Consider the following 24,203-nt stretch of genomic DNA (forward strand, 5'->3'; position numbering starts at 1 on the left):
AGACCCTGAGCAACGGGACACAGGCCATCACTCTCCACCCCACTGGAGTCCAGACCTGCGGGGGTGGAAATGCTCAGCTAGTTCCACCTCTGAGGCTCATGGGTCCCACCCCTAGGCCTTGTGTCCGGCTGCTGTCCCTTCCACACCCTGCCTGAAGGAGGCCCTAAACCCCCTGGGTGATGGACTTTGGGCATGCACAGGCAGGCAGGCCATCACGAGCGCATGTAACTTGCCCCAAACCTCACCCCCACCCCATTCTGGAGGCAGCCCCAGGGTGCTGGGAGGAGCATTATCACACGGGAGACCAGGCCTCGTTTGCATAGTCTGCAAGTTTAATCACTTTAAAACCTCTAACATTATCTCGTGTCCATTAAATAGAACCAACGATGCTGGGCCTGTTTAAATTACAAGAAGAAAAAAAAAAATCACTGTGCACCAACCCAGTATCTTACAAAACCAGCTGGGCTGGCCACAAAGTTGGGGGGGGGGGGAAGGATGGGAGAAGAGGGGGCACCCCTGGGCAGGTGGCTGGGTGCCAAGAGGGGCTAGGGGAGGGAAAGAAAAGGGGGCTCCCAAATGGGAGGGGACTGATTGTCCTCATGGGAGGGGTGCAAAAGGCACGTCAGAAGAGGGGGACGTGGGGGGCAGGACAGGTCAGTGCTTTCTCCACCAGGGCACAGTGTTGGAGGGGGCTCAGAGCCACTGCCTGCCCACCCTTGGCACTTGGAGAACCAGTGACCCGTGAGCCCTTGGCGCGACGAGCCCCATCTGAAGTGGATGACAGCCTGCCCCTTCCACCATAATCCTCCTTTCCTAGAGCCTGCCTGGCCTGCCTCTTCAGGATCTGGGGCTCAGCTACTCCTCAGCAACACGCTGCAGCCCCCCACACCTCAGGGCCAGGGCAGCCAGGGGAACAGCAGGGTGGACAGTGGGTGTGGGAAGGTGGATGGTCCAGCTGCTACCCCCGTTAAAAATACAAAAAAACAAAAAACAAGAACAAAAACAAAAAATCAGCATCTAAAGTGAAATAATCACAAAGTGAAAATATATCCTCAAACAGCCCCTGAGATCCCCACAGGGGAAAGCAGCATCGGGTGGGAGGCGGGAGAGGCCGGCTGGGCCGCCGTCCCTCCCCACCACCCACCCAGGGGCTCCGGGACTGTGAGTGCCAACAGCCCAGGCAGCCCCGGGCTCAGAAAACAGGGACTTGGGCCCTGGCGGGAGGGGAGGGTGCCAGAGAGGGGAGGGTGGTCAGCACACCCGCGTGGAGCTGGGCCCGCCTCGCTCCGCAGGCAGCCTGCGGTGGTGGAGGGGGCGGCAAAGGGACAAGCACGCGTGTGCACACGTGTGCACACACACGTGAACCCTGGAGGCGCCTGCCTTGCCTTGGTCCCTTCCTTCGGTCACTGCTTCTGCCCGAGGACCACCAGAGGTGGGGGACAGTGTCGGGGATGCAAAAGCCCTTAGAGAGGTGGCCTCCTCCTTCAATACCCCCTAGGCCAGCCTCCCTGCTGCCTGGATGGGGACCATTATTGCTTTACAGGGACGGGGAAGGGCCAAGAGCTGCAGCCCGGGTCAGGAATCCCGTAAGGGAAGGGCTGCCCCTCTTCACTCCGCAGGGAACTCCGGCTGGGGCCTGGACCTCGCAGAGCTGCCCTAACGGTTTCCCTCCTTTCTCCGCACGAAGGGGGTGCTCGGGCTGGGCGGAGGCCCTCCCCTGCCCCCCAGCTGGTCCTGGGGTCCCACCTCAGGCAGCCAGGGGGCCCGAAGGTAGGGGAGACGCCATCTCTGCCCCTCACGCCTCCCAGCTGGGGTCCAAACCCAGTCCCAAGATAAAAAAATACTTTGGTGAATTAAAAAGCGCCCAAGGAGGGGATGGGCTCGAAGGGGCAGGCCGTGGGCGCTCATCAAAGGGCGCTCTGGTCTTTGATAAAGGCGGTCCTCTCGCCCCGGCCCTCGTCCTCGTCTGAGTCGGACGGGCACTCCTCCTGCCAGGCTTCGGGAGGCAGCCCCTTGTAGGAGACGAGGCCACGGTCCATGGTGTACACCTTCACCCCGCGGAAGCTGAAGCCCGAGCGCAGCTGCAGGACCAGGAAGACAGTGGCGAAGACCAGCACGATGAAGGCGCAGCTGAGGCCGGCCACCACCTCGGGCAGGTGCGAGGGCAGCAGCCCCGCCCGCGGCCGCGGCTCTGCCTCCACTTCCGCGGGGGGCGGCCGGGGCGGCTGCTGCTGCTGCTCCGGTGATTCCCGGCTGCTCTGGCTCTGCCGGGAGCACGTCTGCTCCACAGGGTCCAGGGAGGCGTGGCTGGGGCAGCTGAGGCAGTCTGTGGGGGCCGGCCCTTGGCACGTGGCACACGAGGCGTGGCAGGGGGCACAGACACTGGCCCGGATGGTCTCCACGTCGTTCTCGGTGCTATAGTGCGTGTCGAGGACCTGGGGAGCGAAGCCTGGGGGGCAGTGCTGGACACAGCTCTTCTGGTGCAGGGAGAAGCCTTCTTCGCACACTGCCGGCACGGGAGAGAAGGTGGGCGTTAGCCAAGCTGCCCATGGCCTTTGGGTCCTGAGCCCCAGGACAATGGCCTGTGAACCTGCAGCGCCAGGCACAGTCACCGCCGTCTCCAGGAGCTCCCACTCCCAGGACTGTGGTCATCCCAAGGGTCCCAGGGTCTCTTCACACCCCTCCTCCTCCTTTAGGACAGGCACCCTCTGTCCCCCCAGCTTCAGGTCCCCGACCCCCGACAGCACCCACAACTGACCCACACAGGCTTGGCTGGACGTGAGGGTCTTGCAGCCGATGCTCTCAGGAGGTGTGGGCAGCCCCTCGGGGGCCGTGCCATACAGCACAAGGGTGAACTTGGTCAGCGTCCCTAGTGAAGGGGGCGGCAGAAGTCAGAAGGCACTGGGACTACGCCTGGCACCCCAGATCCCATCAGCACCCCTCCTCCCATCCTCAGCCCTCGAGCACCCCCGATACCATAGTTGTTGGCTTCGCTGGTGTTTTCAATCTCCAGGACCCACTCGCCAGAGGGGTCCTCATCCCAGGAATGGGTCGTCATGAAGGCCCAGTCATTAAACCCATCTGCAGAGTAGTCGTGTGGCCTGGGGAGGAAGGCGCACACAGCTGCCTGAGGCCGCCGGGGGACCCCAGACAGGGGACACCGAGCGCACAGTACATGGACTACACACCCTCCCCCAGTGCAGCACCAACCCCGTTGAGCTGGAAATGCCTGCTGGGTGTTTCCCAGGCCAAATGTTCTCAACTGGAAGATTCTGGAAATGTGCAAGGGTACTACATGTGGGAAGGCACACAGACATGGCATTTAATGGGCAGAATCAGGGATTCCTGCAACAGGGGACAGTCCCATAGGACAAAGACCACCCCTCCCCACACGCGCACGGTGCCCCCATGGAGAAGTATTTAGTGTGAGCGGGATGAACGAATGCACGTGGATGTGAGGGACAGGACGAGCTGGGCAGGGGAGGGCAAGCACCTGGCGGCCAGCAGGGTGGAGCGGGTGCCCATGGGGCTGACCAGGTGGATGGCCAGGTCACCGCGGCGGTTGTAGGACAGGGTGAGCCGTGCCTGAGCGTGCTCCAGCCGCGTGATGTGGCTGGGCTCCCCGAGGCAGGCGGTCACGGTCTTCCGCACCTCCAGCCGCTTCCCGATGTCCCTGCGCAGAGAGCAGGGTGCTGGTCTACCAGCCTAGCCCCGGGGCACCCGCAGGCACCCCTGTGACTCCCAGGTCCCGCCTGCCCCACCCAGCCAGGGTCCAGCCCTCACCTGGGCTCAGCGAGGATGTCGATGACGCACTTCCGCTGGGGGGCCACCGCCGTCCAGTGCTGGGCCAGAGCAACCATGGCACCTGCGTCCAATAACCCGTAGCCGTATGAATGGCTCACTGTGGGGCAGGGAAGACGGGGTCAGCGGGGAGGCACAGAGTGCCCCCCGTGACCCTCAGTCTGGCCCAGTGGACCACCCTGCCCTCACCTTTGCGGCCCACACCATTGGTGGCCCAGTCGTTAGCACTGAGATGGGCGGGCTTCGAGGTCCGTACCACCAGATGCTGCATGTCCCGCCAGGTGAGGTTCTTACTGCAAAGGAAGGACAGAGAGGCTTGGGGGCTCAGCCTCTTCGGAGAGAAGCTGGAGACCAAGGGCGGCCCTGCAGGGGGCACGGGTGGGGACAGGGTTGCCCCGCAGGCCCCATCACTTACTTGGCCTCCAGGGTGAGAGCAATGATGCCCGCTGCCAAGGGGGCAGAGGCAGAGGTGCCTGTGTGAGACTCTGTACACTTCTGCCGCAGATCAGTGGTCACCTAGCAGGAGGACAATGATGTTGGGCCTGTGATGGGGGAGAAGGTACCAGAGGGGCCACCTGCCTGAGCACCAGCCCTGAGCACTATCAATGGGCGGGCGGGGGGAGCCAGGGTCAAGACACCTCGTCCCGGCTGCTGCCTTGCGCACTTGCTGCGAACAAGTCAGTGCCTGGCTCTTCACGGGCCTCTGTTTCCCAAGGAAAAAGAGGATTGAACTAAAGGCTGGAGATGATTAAAAGCAATGCATGTTTCTAGGGAGTCCTCTCAGGAGCTTCACCAACGGCTCCACAGCCCCCAGGAGTCTTAGAGAGCCCCCGAGCCCCCATCCCACGATGCCTGAGCCACCACCACCAGCCACGTGTGGGTGGAAGGCAGACAGGGTTGTAAAGGGGGGCCCCGGGCAGAGCCAGTAAGCAGCCCCGTTTCCCCAGCCCCCACGCAGAGCAAGACTCACGATCTGCTTCTCATTCTGGTTGCCACTGCTGTAGGTCGTGGCCAGCGTGGACGAGCAGGCCTCACTGTACCAGGGCACATTGCCGAACTGCGTGGCACTGCTGATGGACAGTGTGTAGATGCTGTTGGTGTAGCCATCGCAGTTGCAGCTGTCATGTTCCCGGCCCCCGTTCCCTGAGGCCCAGACAAAGATGGAGCCCAGCCCCCCGCGGCCCTGTGGACAGAGTGGGCTAGGGTCACTCGAGAACAGGACTTGGGGGCGGCCTGGCAGAAAGATGCTACTCGAGGCTGGGAAGGTTGGAGCCACCTCCTCGGGGAACTCTATATCCAGCCCCTGTTCCCCTGGGAGACCCCTGGTGGATCTCACCTTTTTTTGCACCAAAAAATGAGACTCAGGGACTTCCCTGGTGGCGCAGTACTTAAGACTCTGTGCTCCCAATGCAGGGGGCCTGGGTTTGATCTCTGGTCAGGGAACTAGATCCCACATGCATGCCGCAACTAAGAGTTCACATGCTGCAACTAAGGAGCCCACGTACCACAACTAAGACCCAGTGCAACCAAATAAATTAAAAAAAAATTAAAGAGAGACAGACAGACAGATCCAGATCACCACCAAAATGCTCCCAGTGGTGATTCCAGAGAGTGGAATTATGGGCAATTAGTATTTACTTTTCTCTTTTTCTGTCCTTCTAGTTCCTTAACATTTTAAAAACACGCTTTGTGTAAATTAAAATTAAACACAAGAATAAATAAATAGGGAACAGAAAAACACAAAGACGAAAGTATGGAAAAGACAGTGTCTAGTTTGCCCCCAGAGGCTGGGCCTGGTTTCTAGGGCTGGGCCAGGACCCCACCTCACCTGGCTGACCCCCCGGAAGAAGGCCTCCTCAGCAAGGCGGGCTGGCCCATCCACGGTCTTGCCGTCGTCCTCGGGGCCCCAGCTGGCACTGTAGATGTGGATGTGGTTGGGGTTCAGGCCCAGCGAGCGTGCCTCCACCGCATCTGTCACTTCGCCGTCCAGCATGCGCACCCCTGGCCACAGAAGGGGGTGGGGAGAAGGATGCTGCGTGGGTCCAGCTGCCAGCGGTACCCCCTGGAGCACACCCAGCCCTGCACCCAGAGGATGGGCAGGGGAGGGAGAGGCTGGTGCTGGGAAACCCTGAGCCCCTAACTGCCTGGCTGGCCTCTGCCTTTCGAAGACAAGACCCAAGGGGAAAAGGGGAGATCTCCCTGGTCTTCAACCGCACATTCTGGGCTAGGACAAGTCTCTGGGGTCCTAAAGGAGCATGGTGATCAAGGCCTGCCATGTAAGGACTCAGAGCGAACGGTAAGGATTTAGGGAGACTCCTGCTAAGAAACACTCCCCCTGCCCTGCAGCACAGGGCCACCAACACAGGCGGTTCAGCTCTTTGAGTTGCTAAGAACCCTCTAAAGAAGAGCCATGTGGTCAGAAGCATCCACAGCGGGAAAGTGACAGACACGGGCTGGATGGGAAGTGAAGAGAGAAGAATCCCACCAGGAGGGTCCTCCCAAAGACAGGGTGGCCAAGGCCCACACCCACCTCCAATGCGGGCATTGTAGGCCACGCCCACACCACAGACACCGTTGTTGGCCACTGCGGCCACCTCGCCTGCACACCGCGTGCCATGCCTGCCAGGGCCAAGAGCATAGCGTTAGCAGCAGACAGCATGGCGGGTGCAGCCTGAGGAGCAGGAAGGGCCACATGCCCCTCTACCTTTGCTGTCCCATGTCTATGCACAGACCCCCCCCCATACTCCACTTGGCCTAGGGACACCTCTACCCTGACGGAACCCTCCCTCAGGGCCCCAGCTAGACCGGGACTATGGAAAAGATTTCAGCCTTTCGGGCGGGGCACACCTGCTTCCTTAGCAGAAGAGAGCAGGGATGTAGAGGCCAGGGACCTGCCAGTTCTTACCTATTGTCATTCATCTGTGTGTACCGGGGCTGGGGGTCAGGGTCCTGGTCATTGACATCAAAGCTGGCCCCAGGATCCTGGAAAGGATGTGGCCATCGTCAGGCTCAGCCTGAACACCCTGGCAGAACAGGACCGTCCCGAGACTCCCCTCACCCGGGATGACTGCCTCCCTCCCCCACCTCCTCACATAATTGCCTGCCAAGTCCGGGTGGTTCTTCTCAATGCCGTCGTCCAGAATGGAGACCACGATGCCCCGCCCTGTGTAGCCCTGGGCCCAGGCCTCCTTCACGTTCAGGTCCCTCTGGGTGACACCAGACTGCAGAGACACCCACCCCCGTTACCCAGCACTTATGAGATGTGGTTGCTGGATGAGGTTACGGACACCTTGAAGAATCCCTTTGCCACCCCAAAAGCTCCTTCTCCACCTGCCCCTGCTCCTCAAATGCCACCACTGGTTGTCTGGGCTCCTTGGAATTATAAAGCACTCTGGGTGGGCACTCCCCAAGGCTTAGCAGGATGGGCTGGAGAAAGATGACTCAGCAGACAGAGAAGACAAGCGCCAGGGGAGCGCGAAGTCAGCCTCACCCACTCACGGGACACCTCAGTGGATGGATGGACGCAGACAGGGAGGCAACGTACCAGGTACCACTGCTGGGGGAACTTGGGGTCTGTGGGCTCCTGGTACACGTCCCGTTTGGTCCGTCGCTTTGCCACCTGCTGCTCCAGCCACTGTACCTGTAAGGGAGGGAGAGCGTGGGTGGAGGAGCGGGGAGGGAGAGAGAGGCCTCCTGAGAACAGAAAGGGAAGGGTGGCAGCAGGAGGGGCTGGGACCGCACTCACTTGAGGCTCCCGCTGCAGCCGGCTGTGTCGCGGGCGGTGAGGTGACAGGGACCGCTTTGTCACCGCTCGATGCCAGAAGTGGTAATAGTCTCCGAAGATCTGCAACAGAGCAGGGAGACTGAGCTGGGCTTTCCATCTGTCAGTCCTCAAGGAGGCGGGGGTGGGGGTGGACGACCGGCTGCAAGGGGAGGCTCGCCACCGCAGGGGGTGCTGGGCATCTGCTCCCTGCCCAGGACCCCACAAGGAGGTGCAGTGGGCTGAGGCAGACTCACCCCCCTGGGATACACTGGTCCACTGAGCAAGCTATGCTAGAAGCCCAAGGGCAGGACGAGCCACCCAGAACATGCCTACTACTCAGATGCCCCTAAGACAAGCCCCAGACAAGAAGACAAGCAGGAAGACAAGCTCCTGCTCTGGATGCTGGAGCCCCTGCCCTCGCTGGCCCCACCCCCCTGGTGATGTCCATGTCCTATGCCTAGGCCAGCAGGACAGAAGAACACCTACCTGGCCCAGGTTGAGGAAGCCATGCTTGCGTGCCACGCTGTCAGCCACGGCTGGGCCTCCAGGAATGTGCACGGCCCAGGTGTTGGTGAAGACCTTCTGGCCACGGGCATCGGCCGCCAGCAGGACCAAGGCTCCTGCTGCTGCTACCACCCATAGCAACCAGGGCCTCAGCTCCATGGGGGGGACAGGTGGCCGGGACCCCGGAGCCCCCGTCTCCTTGGCCTGGTCACAGGGCCTCGGCTCCCGTGTGCCTGCTCACTGCCTGGGGCCCGGGGCTGACTGGCGGGGGCATGGGGCCGAGACAGGCAGGGCTGCGCAGGGAGGATGAGGGCTGCCGGCTCTGAGAGGAACAAGGGAGGAGAAGGGGGAGAGTCAGTCCCTCCCCAGCCACGTGCTGAAGCTGCCTTCCCACCCCACAGCTCACTCCAGGCCTGAAAGGGGCTCTGGGGGAGAGAGGGGAAAATCCAGCCCCCCCAAAGTCAGGATAGATGGACAGATGGACCCCCCCCACACACAAGAACACAGAAGTGGGATGAAGAGGATCAAGGCTCGAGTCACTCAAAATCAGAAGCAACAACTGAATAAATGTTTGCCAGCATCAAAAAGGTGGGTTATAAAGCAGTAGGTATCCACAATCCCGTTTTGTTTTTAAAAAACTATTTATACATGTATATTTATAAAAAACCACAAAACATAATCTGGAAGGACACATGCTAACGATAGTTCTCTCAAGATGGTGAGAATTACGAGTAATTGTTATTTTCTTCTTTGTATCATTGTATATTTTCCAAATTACCCAGGTATATTTTATAAAGGAATAAAATGCTGGCTTTTTATAATTTTTTAATGGGCGGTGTCTACACAGCTCACTAGGGCTTCCTGGTTCAGCAAAGCAGACCCAGCCATAGGGAGTTACCTGCAAAGACCCACAACCCTGGCAAGAAAGAGTGGGGGAACCTAAGGTGGGATGGGGGCTTTGGGGGCTGAGCACGGGGAGGGGGATCGCAGTGGCTTCACCCTCCCTCTGTGGCCCAGACCATCAGCAAAGTCAGGGGCCCAGGCTCTTTTTGTACACAGTTTCCTGGAAAACACCGGGGCCACCCAGCACTGGCCTGCAGGCCTCCAGCATCCCCCTTGGTCGCTCCACGCCCACCAGCCTTGCGTAATCCGAGCCCAGGCAGCCAGGGCAAACACTGACTGCTACGCCAGGAGCGCCAAGGTGAGGCTGAATCAATAGTCTGCGTGCTGTTTTTCCTCCTTCAGTAAACAGACAGCGGGACCTCTCTGCCTGGGGCCACATAACTGTCCCCACAAAAGGCCCCTGGCTAGCCAGAAGCCAAGCCCCCGGGATGGGGAGAAGCTGGGGAAGGTCCCGGTGGGGCTGCCTGAGGTGTCCCGCCTCAGTGCCAAGCTCGTTAAGTAGAATACCTGCCCACATGGTCCTGGATGCCCCCACCACTCCCAGGGCTCAGCCCCAAAGGAGGCCACTCTGCTGGACAGCAAAACAAAGCTCCCCAGCTCACCTGGGCCCTGGGGAGCTGGACAGGCAGGCTCACCACTGGGAATACTCACTTTGCCAGGGGCTGCCCTCAGCCACAACCAGCCTCCCTGCCTGCTCCTGCTGCAGTCCCACCCTGCAGTCTGGAGACTCAACACACAATTCCTGGAGTATTTTCAGTTTACACCAAAATAACCTGACAGCTGATGGCAGGAGGCATCCACAATGCAGCTCCCCCTCACCCGGGATGGGCAGAGTCCATAGGGTTCCTGGACAGGCCTGGAAGCCACAGCCCCGTGATGCCTTGGGCAACCAAGTTCCAGAAAGCTGGTAAGCTGGTCTGAGCAATAGCTGTGCAGCCAGATATCCAGCTCTAGGGGGTGAAGGGACCCCAAACCCCTCTTTTAACAGAGGATGTGGAGCCCTAGGGGCACAGCCAGACAGAAATAAGCCCTCTTCTCCCCTTCTTGTCACAATAGCTGCCTCCTGAGTTCAAATGTCAAGAAAGGCCACCTCCTAACCACAGTGCTGTGAGCCATCCTGGAGCCCCCAGATGAAGACTGGGTTCATCTGGGTGCACCCCAAGTTCCCGCAAAATTGTGGATGGAGCTGCAGCTGCTTGGTGGTAAGGGTGATTAACTATTTAATTACCTTGCAGCATCCGAAAAGAAAGTGGGCTTCAGCACAACCAGACAATCCCCCAAGAAAGGACCAGCCTTCGTCTGCCCAGCATCCCTAGCCACAGTGAGCCGTGGATACAGCTTCCACAGAGCCTGAAGCTCCCGAACAGCTCTGCCTCAGCATCCTGGAGGGAGGGAGGAACCCCTCCCAAAAGAGCAGGCACTGAGAACAATGAATGAATGAGCTTCTCCCCACCCCCATCCCAGACTCTGACTCACCCTCTAAGTCCCAGTCCGGCTCAAACCCGGAGGCTTGCTGTATATCCAGCCTCCTGTGAAGCCCTCTCACATGGGACTCAGCTCCAGGCTGTGGCCACAGGGACCTGTGGGTGCTCTTCCTGGCTGTATTCTAGGTCAAAGCCCTTTTCTCCCATCCCAGGAACCTCTCGACACAGACAGCCCCTCTGAGGCACCCAAACTGAACCTCCCCGGGGTTGGGCTGCTGTTTCCCAGGCACTGGGGGTCTGAGGTGGACAGGGCTGCCTGGAAATCTGGCCGGGTCACTCTTTCCAGCAAAGAGACCCCAATCCAGGTCCTGTAATAGGCACTGAAGTCTCCACTGAAATTCTGAATTCCAATCCTCGTTCAACCACTCATCTGTGTGATCTTAAGTCACGTCCTCTCTCTGGGCCTCAGTTTCCTAGGTGGTAAAAACTGACAGACCAGAGGTTTTCAAACTTTTTTTTGAAAGCCACAGAATCTCCTTTAAAAAAAATCAAATCTTAGGTGGAAGCCCACTATAGGAAATCGTAAAACTTGGGCCACTCTGGTTGAGACAGGTCAGGCTTGGCTACTCTCCTATGCTGTGTCCACACCTGGCCAGCAGCTGCCCAGCCCTCACTAGGCCACCTCACCTGTGTTCCCCTCCCACTTGCCGAGTCAGAAGGAAATCCGACACCTTCCGGTGGAGCACGGTGGGCACCCCCAGGGGCAAGGGGCTAGGGGATGGCGGAGAAAGCAGGTACTGATCCGACTAGTGAGTGCTGTAAGACCTGTCTGGCAAGCAGGCCGCCCCTCAGTCCAGCCACCCCACGGGGGCAGCAGGGGCCTCAGCCAGGCCTCCGCGGGAGGCAGCCCCGAAACCTACCTGAGCCAGCCTCCCAGCGCCCGCGGATCCCGCACCTGAGCGTCTCGCCGCCCAGGTGTGCGGGCGGGGACGAGGCCCGCGCGGTGAAAAATCCCCTCCGCCTCGCCAACAGCCGCTCCTCCCCTCCCCCGGCGGGAGCGCAGGCCCTCCCCAGCCGCGGAGTGGGCGAGCCGGCGGCGGCCCCCGAAGGCCGGCGGGGAGGCGGGAGCACCCGGCGCCTCTGGAATTCTCTCCCCATCCCGCCCCCAGCGGGGCCCCGCAGGCGCTTCCTGAGGTCAGAGGGCTCGGCCCGGCCCCAAGCGGAAAAGTACCGGCACCCACACGGTCCGTGCGCCGAGCCGGGCCGGGCGCGCTCAGGTGGGCTGCGGGGCGCCCCTCTGCCCCCCGCCGCTGCACCCGCGGGGCCGGCCCGGGGGCCAGTTCCGAAAGCCGGGCGGGCAGCCGGGCCCGGGCTGCCTCCGCGCCAGCGACCCCGACCCTCCCCGGCCTGGGCGCGCGGGCCGCGGAGCCCGCTCCTCCGGCAGCGCGGCCCAGGCTGGCCGGCTCTCCCCGGGCCCCGCTCCCGGCGCGCTGCCTCCCCGGGGCTCCGCGCCCTCGCCGCTTACCCTGGGGAGCCCGGGCGGGGAAACTTTTGCAGGCGAGCGCCGCGGCGGCTCGGGCGCCCCTCGGCCGAGCGGAGAGCCCGGCGGCGGGGGCCTGGGCTCGGCGCGATCCCCGCGCCCGGCAGCAGCGTCACCGCGCGGAGGCGGGGAGGCGCGGCCTCGGCCGGGCCGGCGACCAGGGCAGGGCTCGGCCTCGGCTCCGGCTCCGGCGCGGGCGCGGGCGGGGGCAGCGGCCGGGCCGCGGCGGGGCTTGTTTACTCCGGCCGCTGACAGAGGCTGCGGCGGCCCGAGCTCCTCCTCCGCCGCCGCCGCCGCGCCCCTCCCCCTCGCGGCGCCACCTCCGCGCTCCCGGGCCGCCGCCGCCGTCCCGCGGCCCTGCGCCGCCGAGCCGCCCATGCCTCCCGGGCCCCGGCCCGCGTTCGGAGCGGGGGCGCCGCAGCCCCCGAGCGCCGGGCGCCGAGCGGGGCCCTGCGCCCTTCCGGGGCGCCCGCTGCTCCCGGTCGGGGCAGGTAGGAAGTGGGGCCAGCGATCCCAAAGCCCTCGCGGCCGCCCGCCGCGTCCCCCAGGCCCCACTGCCCGCGCCCTCGCCCCCGGGCTCGGCTCTTAGCGCTGCGAGCTCCCCGGGCCGGCGGCTGCGGAGACCTGAACCCGGAACCCTCGGCAGGGGCTGGGAAGGGCTCGAGGCGTCACTCCGAGCCCAGTCTCGGCCCGATTCTGGGAGAGCTGGCCTTCTCTTCCCGCCACTTCCCCACTCCTAAGCCATGAGTTTGGGCACCACCGGGTTAAGTGCCCTGAGATGACGCACCTGGGGTACCCGACCTGAGGTCGGGCTTCACGGCATCAGGGCTTCACGGCACCAGGGCAAACCTCCTCGTGGCCTACAGTTAGAGGACTGACGATTTTATTTGCGTTTATATAGACAGGTGGATACGCAGAACAAGTAGCCCATCCCCTTTTAATTTTTTTAAAACTTTTTTTTTTTTTTTTAACTCCAACTGCTTAGCAGGCACCAGGCTAGTCAGTTTATATTATCTCCTTCTTATGTACATTATTTAATCTAAATAATCCTTTCAGGCTGACATTATTAATCCCATTTTACAGATAAGGAAACTGAGGCACACAAGGTTTAAATAATTTGTCCAAGGTCCCACAACTAGCAGGCCTCAGAGCCTGGAAGAGATCTGGGGCTTTGGCACAGCCTGAATCTGAGCTACTTGCAATATACCAGCCGGCTCCTTTCCCTCCCTGGGTCCCTGCCCTAGAAAACGTCTGCGCTACTTGGCTGAGGCCACCACTGCTTGAGCTGAGACAGAAAAGAGGGGAAATGTGGCCAAAAGCTCCCCAGGCTGGATTATTCCAAGGTCGCAGAGCGGTCTCTGCCCATCCCTTCCTGCACCCTTTGAGATAACCTGGCAGAACAATATTATCCTGTGGCCTCTTCAACACAGGTTTCAGGATACTGACAAAAACGAACACGGCAGAGCACGTTCTCAGAGCACGTTCTCTGAGCTAGGAGATGTTCTCAGCTCTTTCCGTGTGTTAACTTATTTCGTCCTTACCACAAACCCTGTAAGGTGGACACAATTTTCCTTTAGGCATCTTTCATATATTAGTATCTACACTTTACAGAGGAGGAAACTGAGGCCCAGAGAAGTTGAGTAACATGCGTAAAGTAACTCACTAGGTGGCAAGTCAACCAGCAAATCTGGGTTCAGATCCTTGCGGTACTATTTTATGCTATGCCACCTTAGACAAGTTACTTAATTCTCAGAGCCTCATTTACCCCTCTGTAAAATGGAGATAATATTCAACCAGTGGGGTAAGATACTGTTTGGGCACCTGTACAAACAGTGCAAAAACTGGAAACTCCTGGAATAATGTGGGGTCCTGAAAGTTGCACCAGGAGGTAAGTCTAGTTGGCCCCCTCTCAGAATGGGAACTGCGCCCCACAGTGAAGAAGACTCCTAGGGGCCACCCTGGGGTAGCCCCAACCAGCAGCACCAGCCACATTTTGGGAGAATAATACTTCAGTCAGACCTAAGCAGGAAGTGAGTCACAGTTCTTCCTAAGTCTGAGCGAGAGAACCCTGCTGAGGGGAAACGGGGACAGGGCTGGTCCCTCCAGCCTCCCAGTGCCCCAGTGCCCTTCCCACTCGTCCTACAAGAAAGATCAACCCGGAAAGAAAGTAATCCTGTCTGCCTCGAGGGGCCCCACCCATCCCGGAGGCTGGCCCCTGGGGCGCCTCCGTGGGTCTGAGGAGGAGGAGGGGCTGCCACCCAGGAGAGGCACTAGAGCGTCCCTGTTTCTCCCGCCGGCCTGCCGCTCCAACCCTGCCTTTGGCATAAGGAGAATGCTTTAAACTGTCGCTCAGAGGGGCATCACTGAGGGGAAGAGAGAGGAGAGGACTGAGTGAGTGCGCGCCTGTCCCAGAGCAGCTCCACCTTAGTCCCGGTCCTCTTTTAGCGTTTCATGTACAAATGTATTTTACGGCAATGCTATTCTTGAAAAGAATGTGGAGGTACTTCCCTGGCGGCCCTGTGATTAAGACTCCACGCTCACCATGCAGGGGGTGCGGGTTTGATCCCTGATTTGGAAACTAACATCCCGCAAGGCATGTGGCAAGGCCAAAAAAAAAAAAGAATGTGGAAGCCACTCCTTAAGAAAAGCCCTCTGGAATGAATCCCGGCTTGCCACGGCTGGTGACTGCTAGCCAACTTCTTCCTTTATCTCCTGGAACAAGTCCTGTGGGCAGGTTCTGTTCTCTTTATCACTCCCAACGATTTCTCTGAGACCTTAAGGCCAGAGGGTGCTAAGCCCTGGAGCCCAGGTCCCCTGACTTGGGGCCCTAAGAGCCCAGGGGCCTCTGGATCACACTTCTCAGTTTTACACAGCAGTTAATAGGACAGGGGCGCCATGGGACAGAAGCCTGCTAACAGGGTGGGGGCCACCTTTGGGGCAGAGAAGGGCCTGGTGGGTAAGGCCTGAGCCAGGAAGGGGCTGGGACACGTTCCCACCTTCCCCGTAGAGGGCCAGAGGAAGGGTCCAGCCAGCCCGGTCCCTCTTTATCCTTGGATTTGGGGCTAACCTGGGAGACTCCCAAGAGCAACCATTGTCCTTTGGTAAAATCCACCCAGTCACCCTTACCTCAGGCCCTTCCATTGTCGTCCCCTGTTAGTGCTCTGGGGGTCCCTTTCTCTCAAAATCTCTTCCCCACTCTCAGACACATCAAACAAAGCCTTTGGCAGCAGCACCCACACCTGGGTTGTTTTGTTTTGTTTTTTCTTTTTGGCCGCACTACTCAGCCTATAGGATCTTAATTCCCTGACCAGGGATCGAACCGGCTACCCCTGCAGTTTCCACCCCCTACCCCTCCCTGCCTCTACAGACACACACCTGGTTTTAATCAAAATGTCTCCACCACATCCACACGTGCATAGAAGAGCAGACAACAAAATTTAATTGTTTTTTTCTCAAAAATGGGATTTGAGAGCTTTTTCTTGTCTTTGCTCTCTTGCATTTTCAAGAATTTCTACAATGACTTTTAGAATAAAATTGTAAGCCATGCAGAACTGAATAAAGCATGCCCATACTTCACCATCTAGCTCCAGAACACCTGGGGTCCACGCTGAACGCTGCTCGGGCAACAGTCAGGCTCCTCCTATCCCGTCACAGGGCAGGGCCCTTCCAGTTCTGGCTAAGCCACTTTAGGCAAACCTCCTTTGTAGGACAGGCAAAGAGTATCTGTGTGGGTGGGGGGAGGAGCTAGAAGTGATGCGGTGGTGATGTATCTGGTCACGCGGGAACAGCATTGCAGCACCGCCTGCCCTTCTCATGTTCCCAGTTACTGGGCTAGGTCCGTACTTACCTTTTACCTGCTGGCTCTGCCGCATCCCCAAGTCACTGGTCAGCTTAATGGTTCCCATCTGCCGGCTCTGTGTCTTCTGCCTTACCTTCAGTGCCCAGCCAGTTCTACCCACAACTAGGCACCAAATAGGTGCTTTGGATGCAGTCTAGTCTGGCAGACATTCAATGAGCACCTGCTGAATGCTGGGCCCTGGGGCCTCACGCTGGGTCATTTAAAACTTGTCCTCAGGAAGCCAGAGACCACCTCTGGGAGAGTTGGAAGGAGGTACCTGAGATGCGCCAGGATCTTCCTGAATCCTTGCCCTCCTTTCTGGCCTTGCAGCTCCAACAAGCTCTGCCCTTTCTTCTCCCTCTTTTTTTTAAAAAAATATTTATTTATTTATTCATTTAGGCCGCGTTGGGTCTTAGTTGTGGCACATGGGATCTTTGTTGTGGCATGTTTTTAGTTGAGGCCTGTGGGATCTATAGGACTTCTTAGTTGCAGCATGTGGCCTTCTTAGTTGTGGCATGTGGCCTTCTTAGTTGCAGCATGTGGACTCAGTTGCGGCATGCATTTGGGATCTAGTTCCCTGACCAGGGATTGAACCTGGGCCCCCTGCATTGGAAGCACAGAGTCTTACCCACTGGACCACCAGGGAAGTCCCCCCATTCTCCCTCTTGATACAAAAAAGTAAAACAGGGACTTCCCTGGTGGCACAGTGGTTAAGAATTCGCCTGCCAATGCAGGGGACATGGGTTTGATCCTTGGTCTGGGAAGATCCCACATGCTGAGGACCAACTAAGCCCCTGTGCCACAACTACTGAAGCTCATGTGCCCTAGAGCCCACTTGCTACAACTACTGAGCCGATGTGCCGCAGCTACTGAAGCCCGCACGCCTGGGGCCCATGCTCTGCAACAAGAGAAGCCACTGCACTAAGAAGCCCGCGCACTGCAACAAAGAGTAGCCCCCACTGGCCACAACTAAAGGAAGCCTGCATGCAGCAATGAAGACCCATTGCAGCCAAAAAAAAAAAAAAAAAGTAAAATAGTCGGTTAACATGACTTCTTGTTGAATTTTCCTATCAGTTTTGTTATCGGAACAGGGTTTCTCAACCTTGGCACTGTTGACAATTTGGCCCAGGTTATTCTTGTTTTGGGAGCTGTTCTGTGCATGGTAGGATGTCTAGCAACATCCCTGGTTTCTAAACGCTAGGGGCCAGTAGCACCCCAACCCCCATTATGACAACCAAAAATGTCCCCAGACATTGCCAAATATCCTGGGGTCGGGGGTGGGGCAAGATTGCCCCTGGCTGAGAATCACTGGTCCAGAGTGAGGACTGGGAGTGGTGCGGGAGACGGTTGGTGTGCCAGGGTTCCAGGCAGCAGGGGTTGTCTGTTGGGAACTGTGCACTGAGACAGCTGGCAGCAAGGGAGAAAACTCCCAAACCTCAAACCGCCCGGCATGGCAGTGCAACAATGGGGCCATTTAGTGTTCAGGGCAAACAATCTTACGTATCTCCAAGACATCTGAGGACAGTGCTCTCAGGAGCATTAACAGTAATGCCAAGTTGAGGCAGGGAACAATCACGTTGATCACACTCTGTTTACTGAGGCAGGGAAGTGGGTGAGACAACTTCGCATTAAATATGTATCCAGAAAGTAGATCACTGGTGGCTGGAGGAAGAGGGGTGGGGCAGGAGGAGACTTTGGGGAGTGAGGGATATGTTCATTATCCTGATTGTGATGATGATTCCATGGGTATTACACAAAGGTCAGAATGGATCAAGTTGTATGTTTGCAGCTTATAGTGTCAATTATATGTCAATAAAGCTGTTTTTAAAATGTATTTCATTGTTTCACATTTTAGTGCTTGAAAGGCATTATTTTGGAAATTTACTAACATGAAGTAGCCATTCCTCCACTGTGCCAGATAAATGGGGAGGTGGGAGTGGGGAGGGGGTGTATTTAAAAAGGAAACAGACAAAAAGGAGAAAATGATCCTGGGCCTCAAGGCTGACCTAAGGAAGGAGGAAAAGGGATGCTGAAAGCATTCAGCTTGGGTGTCTTTCCATGAAGCCCGCGAGTGTCTTTCCATGAAGCCCGTGAGAGCCTGTCCACAGGCTTAGAGGAAACACTGGGAAGTTTTTCTGTTGGATGATGCTATCCAACCAGCGTGTCTGGAGTGGTACTATCAGGGGTTTGGGGAAAAAATAACAAATGTAGCGCAGGCTGCCAGGAACAGATGAATCTGGAAATTACAGGCTCCTCCACTATCTTTAATCCCTAAAACAAACATTGCTGGGGGGAAAGCCAGTTCATACCTGGAGGAGGGCCGGAGATATCCCTCTGTGGGGCTGGTACAGCTGGGCAGCGGAGAGCCTTTACAGGAGTCGGGTGCATAGGAAAGGCGCCCAGGGGGGTGCGCTCGGCAGGGAGGGGTGCCAAGATGCCCAGGAGGGAGAGCTGGGGGCAGCCAACAATGAGAGGCTCTCGCTGACAGTTCAAGTGCTTTTTAGCTGAGGGAGACCTCCGCCGAGGTTCTCAGAAGCCTGGAGTGAGGACGGGAAGCAAGGAGAGGCTTTGCGAGGGGGATGTTATGTGTGACAATAAAATCTCCCTTTGTGGAGGGTTGACTGTGCACCAGGCATTTAATTCCTTCCTTCCTCGGATATTGATGGAGCACTGCTGGGGGCAGGACCTCCTCCAGTGCTGCAGTTGTAAGGGACTCAGACAGCAGGTAACTAAGCCAGTTTATAAGAGAAGTTCAGATCACGGTAAGCACTCTGGAGCAAAAATAACAGAGGGTGGTGTAGTAGTGCCTGGGGGAGGGGAGGGGACTGTCCCTGGGGTGGTCAGGGAAGGCCTCTCCAAGGAGGTGATATTCGAGCAGAGGCTCAAGCAACAGACAAAGATGTGAAGATCTGAAGAGAGGGCGTCCCAGGCAGTGAGCAGAGGAAACCAGGGTGCACGGGCCTGGTGCGTGAGCGCGTGCACTTGGAAAGCAGACGCTTCTCCCCAGTGCTGCAGGAGAGGGTGACAGTGGGAACAGATGGGATAAGAGGGATAGGCAAGGCTAGACCATGCGGCACATGGCGGGCTGGGCTGGACGTTGAATTCAACAATGGGCAGTTGGGGGGAATTTGACTAATGTGCCCTTTTCAAAGGCCCCTCTGACTATCACAGGGAGAAGACACATGGGGGTGGGGGAGGGTAAGAGTGGATGCCCCACGATGGTTCTATGCAGGAGGCACCGTTCCTGACCCTCCCACGTTACGTGTGGGGCAAGGGGTCAGGCTCGGGGATGTCCGGAGACTCTCATAACCCACTAAACGGCTTTGTGGGCTCCTGAGCAGGGAGCAGGCCTGGGAAGGATGGATGGGAACCGTGCCACGTGTCTGCCCTGGGAAGGCAGAGCCTCCTCGGGCCAAGAGCTGGCCAGGGCGGCCTGGCCTGGGGCCCCACTGCACAACTGCTTGGGTGGGTTCAGGTGCTTCTCCCTAAATCACATCCCTGTCAGCATCTTTAGCTGCAGACTTGGCAACAAGGGATGCCCTGAGTTAACAGCTAAAACTCCCAGAGCACTCACTGCTCATTCCCTGGCAGGCACGCTGCTAAGTGCTTTCTTCTCATTGCCTCCTTTATTTCTTGGAGCAGCTCTGGGCCAGGCACCGTTGTTATTCCCATTTTACAGATGAGGAAACCTGAGGCCTACAGAGCCAGCTTGGAGTCACAGCTAAGAAGAGGAAGATCCAGGATTTGAACCTGGGTAACACACACACTTAAACCACGCAGCTTTCTGCCTCTAGAAGAGGCTGAAGGAGGGCTGAATCAGAGGCTGATTCCTGAGGTAACGTGATGCGGGCGGCTCAGCTGTGATTCACCTTTGACTTTTCTTATTCAAGGCCGGTTCGCCTGCACTCTCCCGGTCATAATGTTGATGTTTCTATAAGGTGTGCGCTACAGAACCACAGAGCTACCCTTCCCCCTCACAGTCTACTGTTACCAGTCCAGCCCTAGGTTCAAATCCAGCCCTGACACTCACTTGAATGCTACCCTCCATCCCTGGGCAAATTACTTAAACTCTCAGGGCCTCAGTTTCCTCATCTATAAACTGGGGTAAAAACTACCCAGCCCATCAGGTGATACCTGTAAAGTACTCCCTCAGCACAAGGTCTGGTCCACAGCGGTGGCTACTATGATTAAATCACATCCTCCTTCCCTCTGAGGCAATCACACTCTTCCAGTGGGCTGCCCATGGAGGCTTCTAACTCTTGCGCATTGGCCCAAACCCAGGCATTCTTGGATGAAATCTCTGCCCTCCCTGTGGCCCTTCTTTGGTGCCGTTAGGTTATTTTTTTCCTAGGAGGACAGGGGCCGGCCTTTTTGCATTGCTGCTGTGCTCAAAGCAGCCTTTGGTGTGGTTGGTCCCTGCGTGTCCCACGAGGTGACTTGTAACCATTTTGCAAGCTGCCTGTTCCTTTGACCTCTTGCCTTTGAGGTCGGAGGTCAGCAGATGGTCCTCTGAGACAGTGCTTCCTGACATGTTCACATCATGACATGCAGAAAATGTGGGCAGCTGCTGGGGCAAAGGGACCAGGCTGATTGAGGCTGGAAGCTGCCACCCCACACCCTGAAGCCTGCTTGGCCAAATGGAGGACAAGTGGCTATACTGTCTCCCACCACCGGCCACATCACTGTGCTCATAGAGTCCGGGCAGGCCCAGTCTTCCTGAGCTTCTCATTTTTAGAGAGAAGAAATGTTTTCCAGATAGCATTCTAGGAAGATGGTTCTCCAGGGAAGCAATAGGGCTCTTTTTTTTTTCTTTTTTCTTTTTGGCCACACTGCATGGCAGGCATGTGGGATCCTAGTTCCCTGACTGGAGATGGAACCCATGCCCCCTGCAGCAGAAGCTCAGTGTCTTAACCACTGGACCGGCAGGGAAGTCCCTCAGTAGGGCTCTTTCTCACTGACGCGGGTCTCTGATCTGAGTCTCGTACATTCCCTTTACGGGAACGAGACCCTTGCAGCCTCCCCAGTGCTGACTGAGGGAAATTATTTTTGTCTTATTACATATACTCCTTCTTATAGGTCTCGTGCAACCATCAGGCCGACATGATTCAAAGGTCAAAACTATATAAAAAAAATACACAGGAAGCAACCTTGCTCCTACCTCTGCCCTCTCTGTGCAGCCCCCTTCCACACCCGAGCACAAACTTTTGTCCGATCTGATTTACCCCTCCAGTATTTCTTTCTGAAAAAAAAAAAGTTATGTGTGCAACACATTTATCTGTCTCTGTTCTTGCACTTACCTTTTTTAAATCAAAAGGGAGCATATTATCATTTGTGTTTTTAATGTAGGAGCACATTCCGGAGAAGTTTACATAATAAAAAATAAACAAAGGATTAAAATATGTACACTAAATATATATAAAATAGATAATCAGCAAGGACCTCATGAATAGCACAGGAAACGATACTCAGTATCTTTTAATAATGTATAACGGAAAATAATCTAAAAAAGAATACATGGGGGACTTCCCTGGTGGTGCAGTGGTTAAGAATCCGCCTGCCAATGCAAGAGACACAAGTTTGAGCCCTGGTCCAGGAAGATCCCACATGCCAAGGAGCAACCAAGCCCGTGTGCCACAACTACTGAAGCCCGCATGCCTGGAGCCTGTGCTCTGAAACAAGAGAAGCCACCACAATGAGAAGCCCATGCACCCCAACGGAGAGAAGTCTCTGCTGTCTGCAACTAGAGAAAGCCCTCGCGCAGCATTAAAGACCCAACACAGCCAATAAATAAATAAATTAATTAATTAATTTTTAAAAAAGATACACAGGGACTTCCCTGGAGGTCCGGTGGTTAAGACTCTGCACTTCTAATGCAGGGGGACTGGGTTTGATCCCTGATTGGGGAACTAAGATCCCACATGCCATGTGGCGTGGTCAAAAAATTAAAAAATAAATAAATTAAAATTAAAAATAAAAAAGAATATATATATACTTATATGGTATATATATAACCGAGTCACTTTGCTGAAACTAACACCTGAAACTAACACAGTATTGTAAATCAACTATATTTCAATAAAAATTTTTTATTTTATTTAGGTATTAATAAATTTATTTACTTATTTATTGGCTACGTTGGGTCTTTGTTGCTGCATGCGGGCTTTCTCTAGTTGCAGTGAGCAAGGGCTACTCTTCGTTGCAGTGTGAGGGCTTCTCATTACAGTGGGTTCTTGCTGCGGAGCACAGGCTCTAGGCATGTGGGCTTCAGTAGTTGTGGCACGTGGGCTCAATAGTTGTGGCTTGTAGGCTCTAGAGCACAGGCTCAGTAGTTGTGGTGCACAGGCTCAGTTATTCCTTGGCATGTGGGATCTTCCTGGGCCAGTAATCAAACCTGTTGTCCCATGCATTGGCAGATGGATTCTTAACCACTGCGCCACCAGGGAAGTCCCAATAAAATTTTTTTCAAAAGGGACAAAGAATGCAAAAGTAAATAAATAAACAAAACTGCAAACCCAGTACAATTCAAAGTGATGACATTAGTTTAATGGGAAGGATGATGTTCTTTGGCTGAAACAAAATTTCCACTTGCAGTGATATGGGACTAACCAATAAGAGTAGATCTGCTTTTGAGTTTGACCTGCCTGTGAATGCTGCCACGTGCTGGGAAATGACTCCGTTCTCCCACTATTTTTCTCTGTTTGAATTACTGCAATACTTCTGTTTGCACAGTGGGCTGTTACATCATTTTGGCCTGCACTTGGCTTCAATGCATCATTTACGCATTAAATCTGCCTCTGTTCTTTTCTTGTTAGCCAGCAGCAATTTAAAAGGACCAACACCATCACAAACACAAATGCAAACTTGGGCAGTGAAATCCTGTGTCAACAGTCGATTATGGGACTTCCCTGGCGGTCCAGTGGGTAAAACTCTGTGCTCCCAATGCAGGGGGCCAGGGTTCGATACCTTGTCGGGGAAGTAGATCCTGCATGCATGCCACAACTAAGAATTCGAATGTCACAACTAAGAAGCCTGAATGCCTCAACTAAAAGATCCTGCATTCTGCAACTAACACTTGGTGCAGCCAAAAATAATAAATGAATAAATAAATAAACAAACAAACATTAACACACAAAAAAACAAAACACAACAAAAAACCAGTAGATTGTAAGGTGGTAGTGCTGACAGTAATGATAATAAAAATAATCAGAACGGTTAACATTTACTGAGTACTTGCTATGAGCGGGCACCTTGCTAAGTGCTTTACATGCGGGATCCTATGTAATCTTCCAAACAACCCTATAAAGTAAGCACTACCCATTTTACAGTTGAGGACTTTTAGTCTTAGAGGGATTAGATATTAACTTGCTCAAGGTCACATGTACGGAAAATGGTTTGGTCAGAATTTGAACCCATGTCAGGCTGACCCCAGTGATCACTGCAAGGGCTGGTCGCTGGGGCAAGGACCTTACTACGCTCTTTGCCATCAGGTTCTGGCCGTAACGGCTCACCTGGCTAGGTGCTGCTGGGCTGGGCCAGGCAGGATATATGGGGTCTGGGGCAGAGGGCGGAAGGAGAGTGTGTGGGTGACAGTCCCTGTGGGGGCTTGGACTCCCTGGGACCCTCTCCCTGGGTGAAAGTGTGCTGAGCCTGTTATGTGACCCTGCCTCCTCTTTCTCAACATCAAAGTGAATAAACACACACACACATGCACTCCAAAAATACCATTTAGAAGATAATGCTCTATGTCCATGACTGGTGACTATAACAGTGACACTTTGTCAGATTCTGGCAAAGGACTGAGAGTTCTGAATGTTCTTCTACAGTCCCTGGCCAGCTTTGCTGGGCTGGGGTTGGGCCAGGCTCAGGACGAAAGTGCGGACTCTGTAGCCATCACCTCCCTGTGGCCTTCGACCTCCCTCGACTCCTGCCCTGCCTCACTTTCTCTCCCAGCCCCTCTGCTGTCAATGCCTGTTTGCTCATTCCCTGACCCAGGCCTGTCCTTGTTCCCTGTTGTAGCCTCAGCCTGTAGCTCCAAGTTCAGAAGAAACAAGGTGGTCAGTTAGGCCTGGAGCTGAGGCCTTAGCCCAAGCTTAGTTCGCAAGTCACAGAGCGTGTCTGAGCTTCACATGCTTCCTGGGCAATGGAAGCTGCACGTTAGTTCAATGACGAAGATGATGACCCAGTGGAGTCCTATTGGGAGCTGGCTGCCACCCTTTTGAATGGCCCTCAAGGATTAGGACACCCAGGGCATCCCAGGCTCTGGGGCGGACTCAAACTAAGGCTTATATAACAAATGCCTGGGCCCTCAGTGCCTGGGTCCTCCCACTGCCTGCCAGAGACCCTCTCCTGGTGAGGGTTCTAGGAGGTATATACAGGCCCAAGGGAGCACATTCCAAGCCCACCTCGGATCCAGACCTGAGAACGCAAACA

The 24,203-nt window shown here is 56.2% G+C and overlaps 1 protein-coding gene and 1 non-coding gene across 7 annotated transcripts; both read right to left on the reverse strand.

Moving 5' to 3' along the window:
* Positions 1 to 311: 311 nt before the first annotated feature.
* On the reverse strand, positions 312 to 15,619 carry FURIN (furin, paired basic amino acid cleaving enzyme). 6 transcript variants are annotated; one of them, XM_057722266.1, is made up of 16 exons: positions 15,513 to 15,619; positions 8,051 to 8,390; positions 7,547 to 7,645; positions 7,346 to 7,441; positions 6,894 to 7,022; positions 6,707 to 6,783; positions 6,332 to 6,420; positions 5,630 to 5,802; positions 4,772 to 4,984; positions 4,217 to 4,317; positions 3,991 to 4,094; positions 3,784 to 3,901; positions 3,494 to 3,673; positions 2,977 to 3,101; positions 2,759 to 2,869; positions 312 to 2,506 (listed from the first exon to the last, which is right to left on the reverse strand). In XM_057722266.1, the coding sequence occupies exons 2-16, from the start codon at positions 8,225 to 8,227 to the stop codon at positions 1,908 to 1,910; spliced, it is 2,391 nt and encodes a 796-aa protein (XP_057578249.1). In that variant the 5' UTR covers positions 8,228 to 8,390; positions 15,513 to 15,619; the 3' UTR covers positions 312 to 1,907. The 6 variants fall into 6 exon arrangements, with proteins under 6 accessions (XP_057578249.1, XP_057578247.1, XP_057578246.1 ...); XM_057722264.1 differs by having other exon boundaries at positions 15,508 to 15,610; XM_057722263.1 differs by lacking the exon at positions 15,513 to 15,619 and adding an exon at positions 12,723 to 12,858.
* Positions 15,620 to 16,346: 727 nt separating this feature from the next.
* On the reverse strand, positions 16,347 to 16,419 carry TRNAG-UCC (transfer RNA glycine (anticodon UCC)). The gene has a single exon. It is a non-coding gene; the product is annotated as a tRNA-Gly (tRNA).
* Positions 16,420 to 24,203: the final 7,784 nt, after the last annotated feature.

This window comes from Hippopotamus amphibius, chromosome 2 (genome assembly GCF_030028045.1).
Source record: "Hippopotamus amphibius kiboko isolate mHipAmp2 chromosome 2, mHipAmp2.hap2, whole genome shotgun sequence".
Taxonomy (NCBI): Eukaryota; Metazoa; Chordata; class Mammalia; order Artiodactyla; family Hippopotamidae; genus Hippopotamus; species Hippopotamus amphibius.

Coding starts and splice junctions, on each gene's coding strand:
- FURIN (XM_057722266.1), bottom strand. CDS start 8,227: ATGGAGCTGAGGCCCTGGTTGCTATGGGTGGTAGCAGCAGCAGGAGCC. Junction 3,102..3,493: donor TCCACCCTGCTGGCCGCCAG/GTGCTTGCCCTC, acceptor CTTCCTCCCCAG/GCCACACGACTACTCTGCAG. Junction 2,507..2,758: donor GTCCAGCCAAGCCTGTGTGG/GTCAGTTGTGGG, acceptor CCGTGCCGGCAG/TGTGCGAAGAAGGCTTCTCC.